We start from the raw sequence: 21,176 nt of genomic DNA, 5'->3' as shown, positions 1-21,176 counted from the left end.
TGTGCAAATTGGGGAAATCTTTTTGGAAGGCGAAATATTAGTTTCACAGACATTTGCCCTGTTTACTGGGCAGCGATTTTCTAGGCAGGATGCCCTTGAAAATTCTCATCGACCAAGGCTGTATTGAATTGCCATCAGACCAGTGGTTGCCGTTTCTGCACTCCCTTAGTCGACAGCCATCGCAGAATGCTGTCATCCATGCGATGGCTATCCAAACCGTTAAAGTGCCTCTGGGTTCTCAAACACTCGTTTTGCTGCGATTGCGCAAAGCGTTGCCTTCACCGAGCCTGGAGGAGGGGATCTTGCTGACCCCTTCTAACGCCGTGTCTCGATCTCCTTCCCTAGTGGGGGCTGTGACTATTGTGTCCGCTGAGCAGATGCCATTCTTACAAGTACTTAATGCGGAGCATGCGCTGGTTGTGATTCAGGCGGGCACTGTCCTCGCGCATGCCTCGGCGGCCCAGAGTCTTGATAATGCGGAGCCAGCTCCTGTGTTCGCGGGGAGCGTGGGTAAAACTGATGAACTGGGTTCCATGTGGCTGGAATCTCTGTGCTCCGAAAACCCTACACTGACAGAGGTTCAACGAGCTCAGCTGCGTTGGCTCTTAAAGGATTTTTCTGATGTCTTTAGCACTAGCAAATTTAATATTGGGCGCACTTCCCTCTTCCATCATCATATCAATACGGGTGATTCGCCCCTGATTTGGATAAATCCCCACAGACTTAGCCCCGTGGAGAAGAAATACGTATGCCAGGCTGTTGATGAGATGCTGGCAGCTGATATTATTTCCCCATCCAATAGCCCGTGGGGGTCGCTCATAGTCCTAGTGAAAAAACGTGATGGGAACTTAGGGTTTTGCGTTGATTTCCACAATTTAAATAAGATATCGGTGGCGGATGCATATCCCCTCCCTCATATGGACGACTCGCTCGATGCATTGTCGGGCCCATGAATCTTTTCGATGCTCGATTTACTGTCCGGGTTTTGCCAATTGCCCCATGACGACCAATCAAAACCAAAAACTGCTTTTCGCACGCCCCAAGGGCTCTACCACTTAATTTGTCTTCCGATGGGATTGAATTTGTCGCCAGCCACCTTTCAGCGATTAATAGAATTGGTCCTAGCAGGGCTGCAATGGGATTCTTGCCTTATTTATTCCGATGACGTCATCGTCTTTGGCAGTACCTTTGACGAACACTTACAGCGATTGCGCTCAGTTTTTAAGAAAGTACGTGCAGCTAAGTTGAAATTCAAGCCTCAGAAATGTAATTTTCTTCAGACATCGGTTAAATACTTAGGCCATGTAATTAGCGCAGCCAGCGTTGCCACATATCCAGATAAGACCGTGTGCGTGCGCACGTGGCAGATGCCTAAATCGGTAGCGGAGGTCCACAGTTTCGTCGGATTCACATCTTACTACCGGCGGTGTGTTAAAGATTTTTCCATCATTGCTAAACCACCACATGCCCTCATAGCCAAGCGCCAGAGATTTTGGTGGGATAAGGCTGAGGAGGATTCCTTCCTCGCCCTCTGCGCCACCCTAGCCGATGTCCCCCCGCTCGCGTATCCCGATTTGCGAGGCCCTTCATATTGGACACGGATGCCAGCGATACGGGCATTGGGGCAGTCCTTTCCCAGAGGGCAGTTGCTTACGGTAGTCGAGTCCTGTCTATTGCGTCATGCGCAGGGAGTCATTTGCCATGGTCCATTTCATCCAGCTCTATTGTCCATATTTGTACAGATGGGACTTTGTTGTCCACACGGATCATGCGGCCCTCCAGTACTCCCTGCGCATCGACCACCCATCTGGGCAGTTGTCCCGATGGCTCAAAATACTCCAGGGTTTCTCATTCAAAGTGGTGCACAGGAAAGGCGCTCGGCACGTCAACGTTGATGCCTTGTCCTGCTTGCCACCCCATGTTGTGTGCACGTGTGCCTCGGGGGCGTCACGATGTAAGCCATCGCATGAGAACATGCCCGTGGTGCTGGCGGCAGCCGGGACAATGCGGGAGGTAGGCACTCAGCCGCCACCCGATTCTGTTTTGAACCTTGACCATGATGCGTGGGCTTAGCTGCAGATTGATGATGCCTCACTTTTGCCGCTGTGCCGTCGTGCTTCTCGGGGCCGGGGCCCCGCGGGTCGCCCATCCATTGTGTTATGCGAGGGCCTCCTCACACGGTGGGAAGGGGAGTCCCACCGTTATTCCTTAGTCGTGCCTTCAGTCCTTAGGGGTAAACTTACTAAAGTCGTTCACGAGAAATTGATGCATCTGGGTGTTCATAAGATGTTGGCAATGCTAAAAAAGGACTTTTACTGGCTGGGCATAGACAATTATGTACTCCTGATTAAAGGTTGTGCTGATTGTGCGTGTCGGAAATCTCCTGCCGCGTGACTGCAGATCCCGTTAGAGTCCATTGTTGTGTTATGGGTTAATGAATTGGTAGCCCTTTACATTTTGGGGCCCTTCCCGGTATTCCAGAAAGGACACAAGCACCTCCTCGTTGGGGTTGAATATCTGACCTGTTGGCCTATGGCCTGGCCCCTGATTGACCAGTCGGCTGCGTCTATAGCCGACGCCTTTTGTACGGCTATGTCCTTAATAAGGGGGCTCCTGAGCAAGTGCTATCAGATCAGGGCAGGAATTTTTTCTCCAAGTTGCTCCAGGAAGTGTGCGATTCCCTGGGCACGCGGAAAATTCGCACCTCACCGTATCATCCACAAACGGATGGGATGGTTGAGCACACAACCCTCACTGCCATGCTATGCCAGTAAGTGACCATGGGCCAGTCAGACTGGGATTTTCACATTCCGGGGTCCCCGCTACTTACAGACTAGCTCCTCATGCCTCGATGGGATTCTCGCCGTTTTATTTGATGTATGAGAGGGAGCCCGAACCCCCGGTACAGGTTCAGTTGGGATTGCACCCTCCTTGGAAGGGATCGGTACTGCTGAACCCCTTGTCGCAAACGCTTGAGCAGCTGCGATTGGCTCGCGAGGTCGCTAGGAGCAACTCGGCCCGCAGGCAGGCCGGGAACGAGCAGCTGCGGGAACAGGGAGGGCCGGGGATGCCTTGGAAATAGGGGGACAGGGCATGGTTACATTGCCCCCAAGTGCCCGTAGGCACATCCCCAAAACTGTACCATCCTTGGCAAGTACCATTCGAGGTCATTGAGTTCTGGCGGCCGTAGTGCATGCGTATTCGGTTGGGCCGGCGGTGCTGGTTCGTGCATCCATCACGGTTAAAGACATACGTCTCGTCTGGTCCTGTCAATTAATCTCCACATCCCTTGCAGCCAATGTCTGATGTGTCCGACGCGCCAACTGCCACGTCTGAGGAAACGGGACGTGAGGAGGATTGTTCTGTACCGCATACAGGACCGGAGAGCCTAATGGCCACAGACGGAGCGATGAGGATTCCTGCAACGGACCATTCATCATCAACGGGTGGAACCGTTTCTACCCGTGGGGACAGTCCTGCCGCACACACTCATTCGCGACGCGTCACTTTTCGTTGATCTGGACGGGTTGTTTTCACCATCACATTTCCTTTGTTTTTGTTATTGTTGTTCTTGTTTCTCATGGTCACTGCTTACGATTATGTTGTTGTTAGGGGTTGGTCACTGGTTATGATTGCGTTGTCGTTAGCGGTTGGTCACGACACATATGCGCATGTTGTATATGTTGCCAGCTGGGACGGCCTCGTTTTTATTCGTGGGGCGGGGGGGTAATGTAGTGTGGTAAAATATGCGGTGCACACTGTTGACCGAGGGCATCTGAGGGCAAACAGGTTTGTTCGTGCAACATGGGGTTGCACAAACAAATTGCCACCTAATTAACGGGCTAAGCGGGTGCAAACTGGGTCGGCCGGGTTTGCACGCTGACACCGGAGGTGTTGCCAGGGAGATGGGAGATAAGGGTTGATTAATGGGCTGACAGGCGCCAGCCTGGCTAGCCTTAAAGAGACACAGGGGAGGTCTCGGATAATGGACAGGAAGATATAAAGAGTGAGCGGAGGTGGGGCTGGTGGTTGCTGGGGACAAGAGTGAAGACACCTCGCTGCTGCCGCTCAAGTCGTCAATGGACCTCACACCTCACGAGTCGCCGGGCGGATGATGGTTGATCCCCCTGCCCGGGACAGACGAGTGAGTGGGTCTGAGGGAATGTAGTTGAGGGCAGCGTTGGAGCGTGAGAAGCTGCTGGGTGCTGAGGCGCTGTGTGCAAGCCTCTGGGTGAGAAGCTGCTGGGTGCTGTGTGCAAGCCTCTGTAGAAGAAGGTGTGTGCCGAGGCGTTGTGTGCGAAGCCTCTGGGAATGAAGACGCTGAGTGCGACTAAGCTGTGTGCGGAGTCGCTGGGAGCAGAGCTGCCAAGGGCAGGATAGGTGAGGGTTAACGTAGAGACGAGTGGAAGATGTTAGATCTAAGTGACCGTGTAGATAGTTCTAGGAGTGCCTACAACTGGTGCAAGAATAGGTTAATAAAGTGTAAGCAGGTGACTTGTTACAACGTGTCCGTCTGAGTGATTTTTCAAGACACTGCACAAGAATAAACCAGATCCACACGTTAAAAAGCTAAACGCTGACATGGTTGTTATTTTTTTATTTGTCTTCATTTTATTATTGACTTTACCGAAAGAACAAAAGAATATGGCTTCATACTCTACTCAAGATGTGGGAAATGGGCATGGCTACCAGAGTAGTGGGGAGCGGGGGGCTACCTGAGTTGTGGGCGGAGTTACCTGAGTAGTGGGCGGATTTACCGGAGTAGTAGGCGGGGTTATCTGAGTCGTGGGCGGAGGCTATCTGAATAGTGGGTGGTGCTATCTGATTGGTGGGTAGGGCTATCTGATTAGTAGGCGGGGTTAACTAGGTAATGGACGGGTTTCCTGAGCATTGAATTTGCAGTGGAGCGTGTGGGGGGAGGGGGATTTTACACAATCGGTGGGACCTACATCAGAGAGCAGAATCCGCTCGATGCGTGGGTAGGCCTAGTGGTTTGAGTAGGCGTGGCTATTGAAAAGTAGGCGTGGCTAGTAGAGGGAGGGGCCTGCTAGCTCGGCTTACGTCCTGATTGAGCCTCCCAGAAAAGTGGCAATACAGTAGTAGCCCTCTTAACGGTCACCCTTGTTAACGACTAATCACTTTAGGACGGGGCCTCCAGGAAGCCAAATGTGTTCACTTGCCCCCCACTTTGCGTAAGAGTGCAGAAGTGTGGTCACCACATCTACGCCTCGATATAAGGAATTAAACAGTTAGACTTCTCCACAAATTTGGCTGTGGCCTGATGAAGCTAGTTGTAATTACTGGCGAAACGTCGTACTCAGATTGTAAATGTTGTGGCTTGGCTCTCCAACACACCGGTCAGTGCTGTACTAGTGACGAATTGGCACGTTCTGTTTACGTGACAACCCTTACTAGTTGGCTGTGTCGGGTGGTGGCAGGTTTTAACGACACATTCATATATTTATGCAATCTAATCCAAAAAAACTATATTATGCAAATTCCTTTTACTGTTATGTGTTTCCGAGTTCATGAAGCTTGTCTTTGCCAGGCAAAAGTTTTCAATAAATATAATAATTCACCTAATGAGATTTTTACAATTTGTTTCTACGTTCAAACACTACAAAAAAAAATTTCCGCAAAAAAAAAGCATGTTGACGACTTGATTCAACTTCTTATATTTAGACGTACCCATCGGAAACCGCTCTACTTAAAGATTTTGTTCTTTTTTGTATTAGAAAGAACAAACATTTATTAACTTAATACACTATGAGGGGAAGCTCTTATCTTTACCGTTTAAGAATTATTCAGATTTTAACGTCATAAAATGCGTATTTTTTCATTCAAAACCGCTTGAATCCGAAATGTATGAAAAATAAAATATAGAACAATGATTCTCGCTTTGATTTTTTTCATTGCTGTTTAACGTTGTATTAAACGAAAAAACCGCAATCTTATATTTTGAACGGTTTCTGAATGAGACCATGATCAAACATGTTTATAAGGCACTTAAAATCGAGATTTGGGGACTTAAAATGAAAAATCTCGTATTTTCAGATTTTTCTGTTGCGTTCGTCTTAAAAGCTACGTATGTACCTTGTCGGTAAGTACCCTATACGTTTTTGAGACATAGATAATGTTGCATTATCGAAACAGACAATTTACGTATTCATATCCATTGTTTAAACATTATATAAAAAAGGGTAACTTTCGATGCTATCGGAACGAGTTAAGCCTTTACCATGTATTTCCCTATGCTCGCTTAACGACCACATCATTTAACAACCAGTTTTGTGGAACCAATAACCGTCATTAAGAGGGGTTCTACTGTCCATGCACTGTTGCATATCTCTATAAAATACGCTTCTTTACCTACAAGACCTGCTTTAAAAAGGTCTCCAAACAGCAGCTGACAATATCTGTTTGTGCCGTTCATTGTCATATCTGCTTAGAATGTATCAAATATGAAGTGCTTTACAAGACATGGATACACGCGTTGGAAAATGGGAACACGTGATTTCACATTGCACATGAATAGTGATGAATAATGACAAATGCATCGTTTAACAGCTTTTGGTGGCACCAGTTGCATTCTTGAAACAGACAATTTACGTCTACTCCACAAATCTGGCTGTCGCCTAATGAAGCTAGTTGTAATTACTGGCGAAACGTCGCTCTCAGATTGTAAATGTTGTGGCTTGGCTCTCCAACACACCGGTGTGCTGTACTAGTGACGAATTGGCATGTTCTGTTTACGTGACAAACCTTACTAGTTGGCTGTGTCTGGTGGTGGTGGGTTTAAGGACACATTTATATATTTACGCGATCTAACCCAAATAAACCTGTATTCTGGAGACAATTTAAGATTCATTGGGTTCACGGAAACCACCCGAAGCTCAGATGGTCAAACCAATACATATTTAATATTCCTAAGATTCAGCTAACAAACGGCAATGGTGCAAGGACCCTGAGACACGCCTAGGAGCCAAATATATTCTGAAGAGAATAAAGGTGAGGGATTATTAAAACATCATCTGAACATGAAGATGCAGTGAAATATTAAGCGTCAGCATTGTATTGTTAACACAACATGGGGAGTTGGTGTGGCACCGTACTTCCTCATATGGTTTAGAAGGCAAGATGAAGAGGGCATCACGACCAAAGCCGTTTGATGGCACTACAACATGCCATCACTTCCATCTGCCAGCATCCCGCAGCCGCTGCACGGTTGGCACCCAACCTCTAAGGAGCACTCTTACAGTCTCATCATCACCACCACCACCACCACGATCTGGCTTTAGGTCACCTACCCCTGCCTGCCTGTTTCAGTAACCTCCCTTGCACACGTGTCCCACCCATCGCAATCTCCTCTCTCTCTGATTGCATCTACAACACCCTCCTGCCGCATTCATCTTCATACAGAAGCCACACCGAGATTAAAGGAAGGTTTTTCAAAATAATTAGGGGAAACGTTTTTAAAAAAATCTTTATTGACCCTTGCACATCGCGTAAAAATCATTAATACGTATTTTTTAAAACCTCTCCATAATCCCTCGTGAGTGTCAAATGGATTAATGAATCCACATCATACAAACTTGGAATTTCCATCAGCAGTAAGCACTCAAACTGCATTTACGCTACCGTACAGTATTATATTGCTGATGATTATTTTCAGCCCTTTGTCAAATTACTGCTGAATGAAGGTATCCCCAATGCCCATGTCAGTTATAGGAGGCGTTTGACCATACTTCACGCTGGTCAGTGCAGGTTGGTGAAGTAGGTGACCAGAACCAGTTAAGATATCACACGCCACTGATGTTAACCATGGCCTGGAATCAAACCTGGGTTACAGAGTTCATAGTGCAGTTAGCTCACCGTCTATCTGAATAATATAAACATATGTCATCTGCTTATTCAATGACTCATACGACTAAACCATGTTCAAAGGGGTCCAGCGTTGGAGATGTTAGGCCAAATCGGTTTAGAGGGAATTTTGCACTTAGAACGTTTACCGAGATTGTCCTGTAGATAGTCCCATTCACGTTATAGGAATGTGGAATTTCCACCACAGGCTCAAGCCTACGAGCAGAAGAATGCCGGCTCACTCTCATTTCAGCAAGGACACACTTTGACCTTTTTTTTTACAAAGGTTCAAACACAGAAATCCTTCAGTGATGTATTGATAGAAGGGCTTTCCTTTAGGTAGAGTGAACAACGACTGGTCAGTTAGGACAGATGAAATATTTTCAGTTCGGTGTTATAACAGCAATGTGATATCACCACTGTCATCATCACCATCGTTACAACCACCACAACCGCCATCACATCCACAGCCACAGCTATCTGGCCGGGCAGCACTACAGATAAAGCGGAGCGTTCAACTCCCCGACTCAGGACAGAAAGTGAAATCTCCGTTGGGGTTCGACTTCATCACCCCAAAATGGGTCGATAAAATGAGTACAGTATTACCCCGATTTACGTCTCCCCACTTTTGCGTCGTTTCGCCAATACGTCGTCACTTTATTAATACCACGACCCGATTTGCGTCGCCTCAACCCCACACTTACGTCGCTGACGGCATCACCCGTCCTCTCTCGTTATCCATCGCCTCTCAGCCTTCGCCTCCCAACTACCCTGCAAATCGCTTTGATTTACCGTTTCGATATTCGTCATCGCACCTTTCAGGAACGCATCCCTGAGGTAAACCGGAGTATGACTTTACCACTATGTTGGTCATTCAACCGTGAATATCCAATGGAGAGAATGGCCCCTCCACGGGCATGTGGGAATTCCACGACTTGGCTTAGAGCCACAGACGGAGACAATCGCTGCCTTAGTGCTCATTTGAGCAGGTTGGCACTACCACAACCACCATCACCACCTCCATCTTTACCACTACCACCACCACCATCAGCAGCAGCACAATTGCCCGTGGTGGCCTCCAGAAAGCACAACTTTCTCGCGGCCTGTACCCTCATCTCGGCATTCACGACCGGCCCGACTCTGCACCCCAAACCGAGCGAGCGCAACTCCACCGCGCGAGAGACGCCTCCACGGAGGGCACCCTCGTTTTTGGGCCTCGCCACCATAGCGCCGAGCAAGCTCTTCTTGAACGTGTCGCTCAGCGCGATGTAGAGGAACGGGTTGACGCAGCTGTTGAGGTAGCCGAGCCCAATGGCGACGTCGTAGACGACCAGGTGAGGGGGCACACGCGGCTGGCTCAGCTCGATCAGCTGCAGGGCGTAGAAGGGCGCCCAGCACGCAACGAAGGAGACGCACACGGCCAGGGCCATCCTGGTGATGCGTCGCGTCCTGTGCTCCAGCACGTTGCTCCCGCAGCCCCCCCTTGCGCCGCCGCTGTTGCTGCTGAATGCCACGAGAGGAGGAGAGGCGTCGAGCTTGGACATGTGCCGGAGGATGCGCGCGTACGTGGCGCAGATGACGAGCACGGGCGCGGCGAAGGCGAGCACGAATTGGTAGAGCGTGTACCAGTAGATGTCCGTGCCGGGGTTGGGCAGCAACATGCCGCAGCGGGTCCTGCCGTCGGCGGTGTGCAGGAGGCGCGCGAACAGCCACACCGGGGTGACGGTGAGCAGGGAGAGGGCCCAGGCGCAGAGCACGACGCAGAGGGCGAGGCGCGGCGTGCGCATCGGTGCGGAGCGCACCGCGTAGACGGTGGCCAGGTACCTGTCGAGGGTCATGAGCGTCAGGATGTAGGTGCTCGCGAACTGGCAGGCGGCGTCGGTGGCCGCGATGGTCGTGCACAGCGCGGCGCCGAACTTCCACTCGCCGTCGCCCACGAGCTGATGCAGGAGGAAGGGCATGCCGAGCAGGAAGAGGGTGTCCACCAGGGCGAGGCTGAAGATGAAGACGTCGGGAGCGGTGCAGAGGGCGCGGAAGCGCCGCGCGCGCTTGCGAAGGAGCGTGAAGAGCACCAGCAGGTTGCCGGCCACCCCCATCAGGCAGATGGCGCCGTACAGGGCGGTCATGAACACGTCGGAGGGCGCCGTGGCGGAAGGTGGCCGTGCGGCTGAATGGGAAAGCGCGCGCGTGCAGAGATGTGTTAGGTCGTGGTGTTGTTGGTGTTGTTGAAAGTTTGGGGGTGGTGGGAGGGGGGTGGGGAAACACGCACACGCATGGATTACGATGTGTCCGCTTCCCAACAACGCGCGCTTGTCTTCGGGGGTGTTTGATTAGCGGGACGGAAAGTCGATGGGTGGCTGTCGGGAGTGAAATTGCGTGTGCGTGCTTGCGACAGGGATGCAATTGGATTCATTCATCCACGTTGTCATTCATTCAAGTATAAAGCAGCCGCAAGTGCGTGTCGGTGATGTATCTCAACGCGGTGATGTGGGGTGCGCTACCCAAACGCATGCAAGCATATAATTAATTAATGTATTGCTTCTATAAATAAGCTATGAGTCTACGGAGGATGTGGTACATGCGGTAAGTGCAATGCATACGCAGGCATGCACGAGGTGTTCATTCATCCGTGCATGAGTGCATTCATCCACGGTATCCACCCCCATTAGTGCAGCTGGTGGCGTATTGCGTTGCCATTTCGGTGTGGATGTGCAGTGCGGCCGCACGTGAACTCAGAGGCAAATGCTGTCCATTCCTTCATCAGTTCATTCGTTTTAATAATTGCGGGCGAGAGCCTATACGAACGACTTGGGTACATTCACGCGGAATCAATCATTCATTCGTCTATGTGTTAATGCAAATGTGTATTTCCAAGTGCATTGTTCACACGGTGAGTCCATTGAGACAGCATATTTTACCCTTGGGGCTACGTCTGCCCACGGAACGCTGAACTCATTCAATATTTCATTTGTTTACTCACTCATTCCTTCATTTCGATCAATATCACCCTTTTATACGAAAGGCTCAAACGACACGAGAGCTGTGTTGGAGAGCCTTGAGATGTGAAGACTAAATGCGACACACGAACCGGGCAGATTATTCGACCGCCTTCGCCTCGACCGGGAGCTGATGCTGGCTGCACCACCACACAGTCGATTGCTTTCAGGCTGAGTAGATCTAAGGGAGGCACGTTCCGTGCTTCTCACTGCCGCCGGTGTTGGCGTGCACGATGTGCACGATGGCCGGCGCTCGGAGACGGGTGACAAGGATCGTAGCGCTGTGAGCGATTACTTTTCCACATTCCTATGGCGGGGCCAAGTCATCCCGCATCGCCTCCTGGCTAACACGCAATGCATTTACCAGAGTGTGCCGTTCATGTCAGCGAGCGCCTATTAAGGGCGGGACGGCACAAGAGGGGAGTGGTTGTCACCACGCCCGGCCGCCTTTGTCTCCCCAATGCTGATGTGTGCACACCGTAACAGGTACTCTACTCGTTTAAATCGACTTGGGAGACAGGCTAAGGTACCGCTTGTGTGGCCGTATGCATAGCATCCAAGAACGTGGGTGGCCGGATTAGCGACCACCTCGTTGCGATTTGCGGCTCACGGCTAACGTCAGTGCCACGCAGGATCCGAACCTGTCCTGGACCTTCCTTAGGGTCTCCTCAGCATTGATTATCTCGCAAGGGTGAGTGAACATGAGCACTGGGGAGACAAAGGCGGCCGGGCGTGGTTGCTGGCCACCCACCTCTTTGGGTGCCGCGCCGTTGCGGCCATCATATAGGTGCTCGCTAACAGAACTTGCCCCAACAATCTACGGAGGCTACACCGGAGCCCGTACCTCCGTGTGCACGCACATTTGCGGCGTGAAGTCGTGGGCTCGACATTGTACGCGCGTGCGCGTGTTCGTGCGCGTGCGTCTTACCCGCAGCGTACACGCCGGTCTCGTTCCCACAGCTGGCGTTACGACACGAAGGGGTCGTCGTGGAGAGATTGGACACGGTGACATCCATGCTGAGTCGAAGTGCTCCCGGCTCTCTGCTTTGACGCAGTCGACAAATCTCCCCACCTTGCTCCGACTCTCCTGGTTTAAATATATGTGTGTGTGTGTGCGTCTCTCTCTCCCTCTCTCACTGAGACGCATGCACTGGGCACACGTGTGACGCAAATGTGCTTGGCTCTCGAGTATCACAACTCTGCACGTCTTCCCTGCCTGTAACTCCAATAACCCAGTCACCCCTTGCCCTCTCTGCGTATGCCCCCTCCCTCCATCCCCTCTAACCGTTCTCATCCCGACACTCTCTCGAGATGATGATGTTGTTGGTGCTGCTGCCCTCCTTGTGTTGAATCGAGCACTGCATTATGTGAGAGAGACGCTGACTATGTGGATATCACGCTGTATATTTGAAGTTTGCGCGTCTCTCGCTCGCCGTGGTCGCCTGGGTTTTTCTCCGGGTCCTCTGGTTCCCCCCTGCACGTTTAGAATCGACATCACGCGTTTAAACTATTTGGCTGCTATACATTTCCACTTGATGATGATGAGCCACTTTTGTTGAGCTTTCATTTGTGATAGCCAGGTCGCTTTGGAGAAAACAAGCTAATATCTCAGTGGGCTTGACCTGGCAAGCGAATTATTTTGATATTTTAGTGATTTGTTTACCTTTCCTATACTTCACTCCTATCGTGTCTGTATTGTTTGTTGTTGTAACGTATTGTTAGTTGTAACGTATTGTTTGTAACGTCATTGGAACCTCCTTTGCCAGTAGCAAAATATGATAATTAGTTTTTTACACTTTTATCTGGCAACAAAACTGACACCTTTTTACTCCTTGCAAAAAAGGTGTCAGTTGTGTTGCCAGATAAAAGGGTAAAACAATTATCATATTTTGCTACAGGCAAATGAGGTTCCAATGGTGTAAATGCTTACCCCGAGCTCTCATACTCTGATGGTGCATTGTCTTTGAGTTGTGCGCCTTTTGGCGTCATCTGGTCCAACACCATGTGAGACGAGGCTCTAAGAAAAGCTGTCTCGGGTGTGGACCAATCAACTGCAATGACAATGCATACATTATCAGAGTTGTGTTTTTTTGTGTGCATTCCGACCGCAGGTATTGTGTCAATGCAAACATGACTCCTTGTAAAAAAAGTGTCTGTTTGTAACGTGTTGCTTGTTGTTGTAACGTATTGTTTGTAACTTATTAATTGTTGTTTGTAACGTATTGACCTGCCCCTACTGAGCATATATGAAAAGAAAACATCTCCAGAGCTCATCGGATTCCTCCTGTATGAATAAATAGTCGGATTCTGATTAATTATCCACACGCGTGCGTGCATGTTTAATCATGACCATTGTTCATCATCAACCAGATCCTGTGATGCGACAATCCACCCAGCACCTGCCTGGCCACCAGTTTGACCTCCATCGCGTCTTCTCCTCGGTGGACACGAACTCTGGGACGCATTCCATTCAATTGCCATTGACGTATATCCGAGCCAGTTTCGCAGACGTACACGTACTTGTGCGTAGACCGACATCAACAGCCTTTTTGGTCAATACACTGGTGGATGAGGGCTTTAAGACGCTGTGTGCTCGTCGGGGATTATTCGACCATACTTCACCACGCTGGTCAGTGCGGTCAGTTGAAGGCAGGGAGCAGAGACGCGGGGGCAGAGACGTGGGTAAGGAACACAGTGGATGTTGCTGGGTTGTCCTCTGGTGCCCACCAAGTAGCCTCGCAACGACAACCTCTTTGTGCTTGCTGGTTACCTGCTCACACATTATCCAGTGGTTGGTGAGTGGCTTGTGTTGGGTGGGTGTAGTGGTTGGTGAGTGGCTTGTGTTGGGTGGGTGTAGTGGTTGGTGAGTGGCTTGTGTTGGGTGGGTATAGTGGTTATTGAGTGGCTTGTGCTGGGTGGGTGTAGTGGTGGTGAGTGGCTTGTGCTGGGTGGGTGTAGTGGTGGGTGTAGTGGTGGTGAGTGGCTTGTGCTGGGTGGGTGTAGTGGTGGGTGTCGTGGTGGTGAGTGGCTTGTGCTGGGTGTAGTGGTGGGTGTAGTGGTGGTGAGTGGCTTGTGCTGGGTGGGTATAGTGGTGGGTGTAGTGGTGGTGAGTGGCTTGTGCTGGGTGGGTGTAGTGGTGGGTGTAGTGGTGGTGAGTGGCTTGTGTTGGGTGGGTGTAGTGGTGGTGAGTGGCTTGTGCTGGGTGGGTGTAGTGGTGGTGAGTGGCTTGTGCTGGGTGGGGTGTAGTGGTTGGTGAGGGATTTGACTTGGGCAGCTGTGGTGGCTATCTTCGGATTTGGGTTCAAAGTGTCCTATGCTTTTGGTTCGTTAATACGCTGGGTGCTGCGTCTGGAGCGGTGATAAGAGACTGTGAAATATTCAGCCGTGAAATCCAGAGATGGATTTAGCCAGCAGCTGAAATAATCTGTAGCCCTCACTCAAACATTGTGGATGTAATTTAAAACTCCCTTTAAAAAAAATCGTCCAATGTTTGATGTATTCCTCCAATGCGTGACAAACATCTTCCCCTTGCCTGCCAATTCTCAGCACTGTTCAGCACAAGGGTAAATGGGTCATTTTGGCCAATGATGTCGAAGCCACCACACCTTGCACCGTCGCTTCTGTTCGCTCGATACCAGCAGCTCGAGTCATTCTTAGGGTTTTGAGAAATGATAAATGGAAATGTTCATGGGTCAAAAATAATTGCAAACATCTGACTGTGTTTTGTCAGTGGTGAAGAAGCACAAGTAAAATCACGCTCGTTACAACAGGAAAGCGTCACAGGATATGTTCGGCAAATGGCACTTCTTCAGAGCAGAGAGTGGGCAGAGATTTGTATTTGGAAATTACTCTTTTTCCGAAGAGCCCTGATTACATTAGACCATTTTAAGTACGATTGCAAATTCACCGTTTTAAATTGTCAGGTGAGCAGTTTCCCACAACAAAAAACCCAAGCACACCAAGAGGGAAATGAATGCACTAAGAGTTGCACAAAGCAGAAGGCATACATATGAGCTGAACTTGAACACGTGTGATAATTTAATCATCTGTTTCTTATAATGAAACCTCGTGAACAAGTTCCTGGTCTCGAAATTTGACCTTTAGTTTAGAAACCTCGATCGAGAGTACGTCATGGACGCCGCCGTTGATGCCACCACACCAAACAATCGCACCTTTACATCAGCAGCACCTTAACAACTCTTAGAACCTCCCAGTTCAACTAGTCTATACAATTTCGATTTAAAGCTTTCGTGACTGCAGGGATTCATCTTCTTGGTTCTTTCGGTAAAGTCACGTAGAAGGGAAGTAATAAAATAATAAAAATAAAACATAATAAAACAATTCTCACGACGTTTCGGCCACAACGCAAGCAGCCGTCCTCAGGCGAAGAATGAGAACATTATCAAGCTAATAATGTTCTCATTCTTCGCCTGAGGACGGCTGCTTGCGTTGTGGCCGAAACGTCGTGAGAATTGTTTTATTATGTTTTATTTTTATTATTTTATTACTTCCCTTCTACGTGACTTTACCGAAAGAACCAAGAAGATAGTCTATACAACAAAGACTCATTCCTGGCAGCGGTTTCAGCCTCACCACCTCTACATAACAAAATGCTCAGTCCCATTTACACTCACCTTTACATCAACCTCACCTTAACAACCAGTCTACACAACAAAGGCTCATTCCTAACAGCGTGCTTCAGCCTCACAATAATAATATCCAGGGCCTACCTTGGCTCCTCCCGCCCTCAACCAGTATATATACAAGGACTGTTTTCTTGGAATTTCTCTTACTTGATACAGCAATCGTGCTGTGACGGTTCCACCTGAAGAAGGAGGCTTGTGTTGCCTCCGAAACGTCTTTTTTTTACCTACGTGACTTTACCAGAAACAACCTAAGAATATGAATCCTTGCAGTCACGAAATCTTCAAATCTAGAATCGCTTCCTTCCTTCTTGAACACCAGATCCGGTAGCTATGGCAAAATTGACACCCGTCTGCCATGGTGTGCTTCTACATACTCACCATCACCACCTGGTCAGAAATTATAGCTCAACGAAGTGGCATATCACGTGGACTTTCTTTTTTATCGCAGCCAAATACCCCGAACGCATGTTTCTAAATGTGGAGGGAAAAACTGGAGGACACGGAGAAAAATTCACACGACCACGGTGAGAACACACAAACTCCAAATACACAGGCGTCGTCAGGGTCAGGATCGAACCCCCGATATCCTGTATACCGGGCGAGGTAGTTAACATCTCACAACCGTGGCGAGATGTTAACTTCCTCGTCTCCTTGCTACATAGTTGACACTTTCTTAAAGGGTCCGCTGCTACAGTCTCATCACCTCCACCACCACCACCACCACGTAGCTCGTGCTCTATTTCCCTTGGACACTGACCCCATGGGGTAAATCTGCCATTCTCCGTACTGCGCGCACCCCACTCATCACCACCTTCCCTTGTTCATTACATCTACGCCACTTGGTTGGCGGGGAAGTGCACAGTCCCACAGTTCTTAATCTCACGAGACAAGAGTGAATTGGGACCGCGCAGCTCATTGGTGGGGGACAGAAACACGTCAAAGTCAATGAAGTCAAATTGTCTCTGTGGCCAGACGAGCACGAGGTGGTAACGCATCGCCATTGCTGATTCCTCAGCCAGAAGTAGGGAAATTCCAAATTCCCATGGAAAACAAAACTAAATAAATTATAGGCAAAAGATGATTGCTGCCAACTGTAGGGACAACTTATTGATTCACAATTTAAATACATTTAATTCGAAATTCAAATAGATTAATATGATTCATAGTATAGGTTTTTTTGGGTCAGATCGCGTTATTTATAATGTGTTGTAACCCTCCACCACCCGACACGGCCATACAGTAAAAAAAAAGTGACACATTTTTTACTGTTTGGCCGTGTCGGGTGGTGGAGGGTTATGACACATTTATAAATAACGCGATCTGACCCAAAAAACTATATTATGAATAATATTGGTCGCGAAAGCCTACGTGTTAAACAGATTAATATGATGCATGCATTAAATACTATATAGATGACGATGGTGAAGTTTGTTATGATGATGTTGATACCTTTGTTGACCTTGTTACTGCTGTTGATATTTCTGTCGCTGATAAAATACACTCTAAAAACTCGAATTTTTATTTTATTTTACCAGGTAAGGCCCATTGAGCTATATAGCTCTTTTCCAGGCTACAAGGGGAATGCATGGAGGTGAAAATGCATTTCGAGAGTCAATCACCTGATGCATTCCATCTTCTCCCCCCTCTAAGACATTTTCCGGAGACGAGATTGACATTGCCGGTCTGCCACAATCATTGTGGTGGCGACTCGAGTGGCTGCAACTGGTTGTTTGTTTATTTAAACCTTGGACAGGGGGGTGGTGGCACTTTCCACCCGCATCGTCTCCTGGGCCCCCAAGTATCAATTGCATCTTTCATGTGTCTCTGTGATTGGTTCAAGGGCCCTCAAGATGTGCTTGATTAGGAGGTGCGGTATGAATAATGTACATTGATGATGATGCTGGAACGCTTGTAGGCACCGTAGGTGCTACATGCACCACAATGGCAAAAAAAAAAAATCGGAATTTAATCGTGAAGCCAAGTCATGACGAATCACCCTAGCATAGGGGCGGCGAATTGTGACCGGCTTTTCTGAATACCCACAATGTGGTAGACATATTAACATCCCCCAGGGGGATGACAGGCTGAGCTGTCCCACTGCCAATGATTTGAACTCGCAGCCTTTGAATTGTTCGATTAGCAGGTACATTCATTTTAAACGCGAGTCTACCTTATCAGATTAATTCACGAAGGAAACGTGAGCTGTACGAAAACACTTTACTTTGAAATGATTGCAGCTGTTACACTGCTGACGTTATGCAACAGTGGGGAGACGAACGAGGCCAGGAGATTGTTGCAATGGATACACGCGACCCCTCTCGAGTGCTCCGTTGACCGCAGTAGGACTTTGCTTATGGTAATCTACGTGGCCATGACTCAGAATCATCCATAACTTGTTGTTCTTTCTGTCACAGTAGGGAACGACATCCAATGGGTAACTCGAAGTGCAATTTTCAGAGTATCCGCATTATCTTAACTAAAATTGAAAAGCAGAAAAAATATGTTTTAACAGCTGGAATAATCAAGTATTTTAAAGAGACTGTTTACAGCTGTAGGTATACTGAGCTTTGTAATACTCTCCCTGGCTCATTTTAAATTCTAATGAGGGGTAAAGCACATGGACAGTTGCTCTGGCTCGCTCAGAGCAATTCTCATACTGCTCATACAATTCCCATTCAGCAAGGTGAGCGCGTGGCTTAGGGGTCATCAGCAGTCAGCCGGTACCGCTGAGATCCTGGTATCAAATTCAGGTTTCTGCCGCTTGTGATTAAACAGCGTTCTCGAGGGCAGCGCATCATTGATCTCGACCAGGTAACCATTGACGACAAAATTAAACAAACTGTACCATAACACCGTGAAAAAAACGTCGTGACATTTCAGCTCTAAGAACTAAAAAAACAAAAGCAATATCATTTTACTGCCATGTGAAAAATATTTCCCTCTCGCAGGACTGTGCACCCCATATTGATTGTCCCCTCGAGTGTGTGGATAATGAAGGTCACGTGAAATATTGTCCAAAAGTAGGGTTACAGACTCCATGAAATCGACTGTGACACACTCAGCGTGTTTTCTCACACGGGTTCATCATTGCAATCATCATTATTATCCCTCTTGGGTCCACAATGGTTGTTCTGCCAGATATGGGGGTGTGTTTATACAGGAACTTCCTGCTATGACTGTGCTGAGTTTGGTCACGTGACCAGGAAGTTCCGAGGTAAGGGTCTCTAAGTCACGAGGCCAGGAGGGGGTGTCAGCCATTACACAGAGAACAAAATGGAGGCACAATTAGCGTCTCAGTGAAGATGGGTGCATCTGTTCATTACGGGACTTTAAGAAGCATTATGTTCTTAAATACTAGGAATGCTGTTATAATGTTAGGATTGCCGTTATAATGCTGTACATGCCTTTATATTGCTGTTAAATTGTTACGATGAATATAGGGCCTAGTTAACAACGAAGCCTGCCACTTGCATTATTGTGAATGCTATTTGTAGTTGTGTAGTGACATCGTTGGATGTTAACATGCCGGGTGCAGTGCCGGCCCTAGAGAGGCACGGCATGCGATGTAGCGAAATCGCGGATACCACAATGGTGTGGATGTAGTACCGGCCCTAAAGGGGCCCGGTGAGCACTGAATAATAGCGCTAGATGGCACCATGCTTTACGTGCAATGCCGAACCTATAGGACAGGGTGTGTGGGTGCCGGCCGAAGGATGGGGTTACGTTAGGCCATGGCACTCTGGTTGACCCAGGAGGACACGTGACCAGTTAAGTCTACAAAGGGGCCCCAAGAGGGGGCTAGGGGTGGTCACGTGATTGGGACCCAGATCTTTCCCGAGGATTCTGGAAGGTGGACGTAGCCAAGGGTGGAGCCGGCCACGCCACAGAAAATATAAGTCTCGAGAGGGACCAGGGTGGTTGTTCTTCCTGGAAGAAACCCTTCATCTACGTTCTCCGTTCAACGAGTCTCCAACACATGGACCCGGGCCGAAGCTGTTGGTCCCGGTCCGTAGTAGCAGTTTTGTTGTAACTAGTGTAGTTAGCCTGGTGGTCACCACCATGGGTTGTTATTCTGTTAAGGGGACGTTACCCTGTGTGTTGGAGCTGAATAAATGTGTTGCCTCCAGGGGTACGTCAGCGACTCAGTTGAACCCATTATAGTTGGATAAGTCAAGCCAGACTTGTGCCCATGTAAATTTAATGCGTTCTTGAGAGCAAGGATGAAGAAGTATCTCATCTACAGTTCAGTGTTATATGCAGCACTGTACATTTATATTCTTTGGGTCTTTCGGTAAAGTCACGTAGATAGGTTCAAAGAAAATAACAAAAAACGACGATGTTTCGATCCTGAAGACGACCGCTTGTGTTGTGATCGAAACGTCGTAGTTTTTTGTTATTTTCTTTGAACCTATCTACATGACATTACCGAAAGACCCAAAGAATATTAATTCCTGCAGTCACAAAAGCTTTAAGTCAAGACTGTACATTTAGGCTGCAGTATGGTGATTACATAAAGTTACATTATTTAACAGTAGCTTATTCTCTTGTATAGCTATTCAGTGCTAATGTACGTGCCCATTCCATCCATGACCTATTGTTGAGATTCATATATCTAAGACAATGTTTTGATGCTGCAGTGTTCATTCATTGTATTGATATTGCAAGTAATAATGGATGCTGTATTTTGTGTTGTGTTTTTCCATTAGGTTTACCTCGTTTAATTCATTCAATATGTTGGAGTTGGATGTTCACTCTGACTCCGAAGGTTTGTTGAATGCGAGGTTAACTACTTGGATAGTAGTGCAATGCAGCGCACAGCGGGGCTGAGACAATGGTTGTTATATGAAGAGGCTACTACCCCCAAATCCGACCATAGTAATGTGGAATTTCTACCACTGGTTCGTGGCCACCAATAGAGGCACGTAATGCTCGTTCTAGCAAGGAGGCCATTTTTGACATTTAAAAAAATCCTATTATTCATCGCTGTGTAAACCCTCACTAAGTTAATTTTCACATTTTAATGCATTTGCAAAAAGTCACATTGGGAAAGTATTATTACACCGCACAGAACGTATATACACTGCATAGAACATTCAGTTCTGGTGATTGATTCATGTCTGCTTCCAATAGTGTGCTATTAGAAATGATTCACATATTTATCCATTTACAGCTTTGTCAATCCACTGGTTAATGAAGACTTCCCCATGCTATGCCGGTCATGGGAGTTTGACCATACTTCACCACACTGGTCAGTGTGAGTTGATTTAAAAAGTGGAGATCTCGCCAAGGAGCATAAACCATCACGCAAACTCCGGCCATCCTTGCAACTGCTTTGACTAGCCATTTAATAAAGATGGCCGCCAAATAATGCGCTTTCAGATGTGCTTCTACTGGTCATATGGAACGCTCCTTCCGATGTTAGGAAGCCACTGGAGCTATGCCCTTGTAAATAATCTCGATTGAAAGCTAATTTCTTTAGAACTGCTTTTGTCTTTAGTTTGTTGTCCTTCCCCCGTACCTCCGATTGTCACGGTCAGGTCAACATACATACACGATATCACTCGCCACCCGTGGCCAGCAATCAACCTCGGCACCAGGTTCATATGGCGAGCCAGCTCAACCATCCTTTGCTCATTGAGGCGCAATAAGCCAAAAGCGGAGTTGTCGAGTCAAG

General features: G+C 48.2%; 1 protein-coding gene across 1 annotated transcript; it reads right to left on the bottom strand.

Moving 5' to 3' along the window:
- Positions 1 to 386: 386 nt before the first annotated feature.
- MCHR1 (melanin concentrating hormone receptor 1) lies at positions 387 to 11,872 on the bottom strand. Its single transcript, XM_078592707.1, has 4 exons — positions 11,785 to 11,872; positions 8,970 to 10,027; positions 2,949 to 3,043; positions 387 to 489 (listed from the first exon to the last, which is right to left on the bottom strand). The coding sequence occupies exons 1-4, from the start codon at positions 11,870 to 11,872 to the stop codon at positions 387 to 389; spliced, it is 1,344 nt and encodes a 447-aa protein (XP_078448833.1).
- Between the last annotated feature and the right edge of the window lie 9,304 nt (positions 11,873 to 21,176).

Source organism: Lampetra planeri, chromosome 1 (assembly GCF_965212315.1).
Source record: "Lampetra planeri chromosome 1, kcLamPlan1.2.h2, whole genome shotgun sequence".
In the NCBI taxonomy this organism is placed as follows: domain Eukaryota; kingdom Metazoa; phylum Chordata; class Hyperoartia; order Petromyzontiformes; family Petromyzontidae; genus Lampetra; species Lampetra planeri.
This window is presented reverse-complemented; position numbering and strand designations above follow the sequence as displayed.

What these genes read in the sequence shown, in the direction of transcription:
- MCHR1 (XM_078592707.1), bottom strand. Translation starts at nt 11,872, where the DNA reads ATGGATGTCACCGTGTCCAATCTCTCCACGACGACCCCTTCGTGTCGT. An exon ending in GACCGGCGTGTACGCTGCGG is followed by an intron (nt 10,028 to 11,784) that starts GTAAGACGCACG and finishes TTTCCCATTCAG; the next exon opens with CCGCACGGCCACCTTCCGCC. An exon ending in TCGTGAATGCCGAGATGAGG is followed by an intron (nt 3,044 to 8,969) that starts GTACAGGCCGCG and finishes CTGTTCCCGCAG; the next exon opens with CTGCTCGTTCCCGGCCTGCC.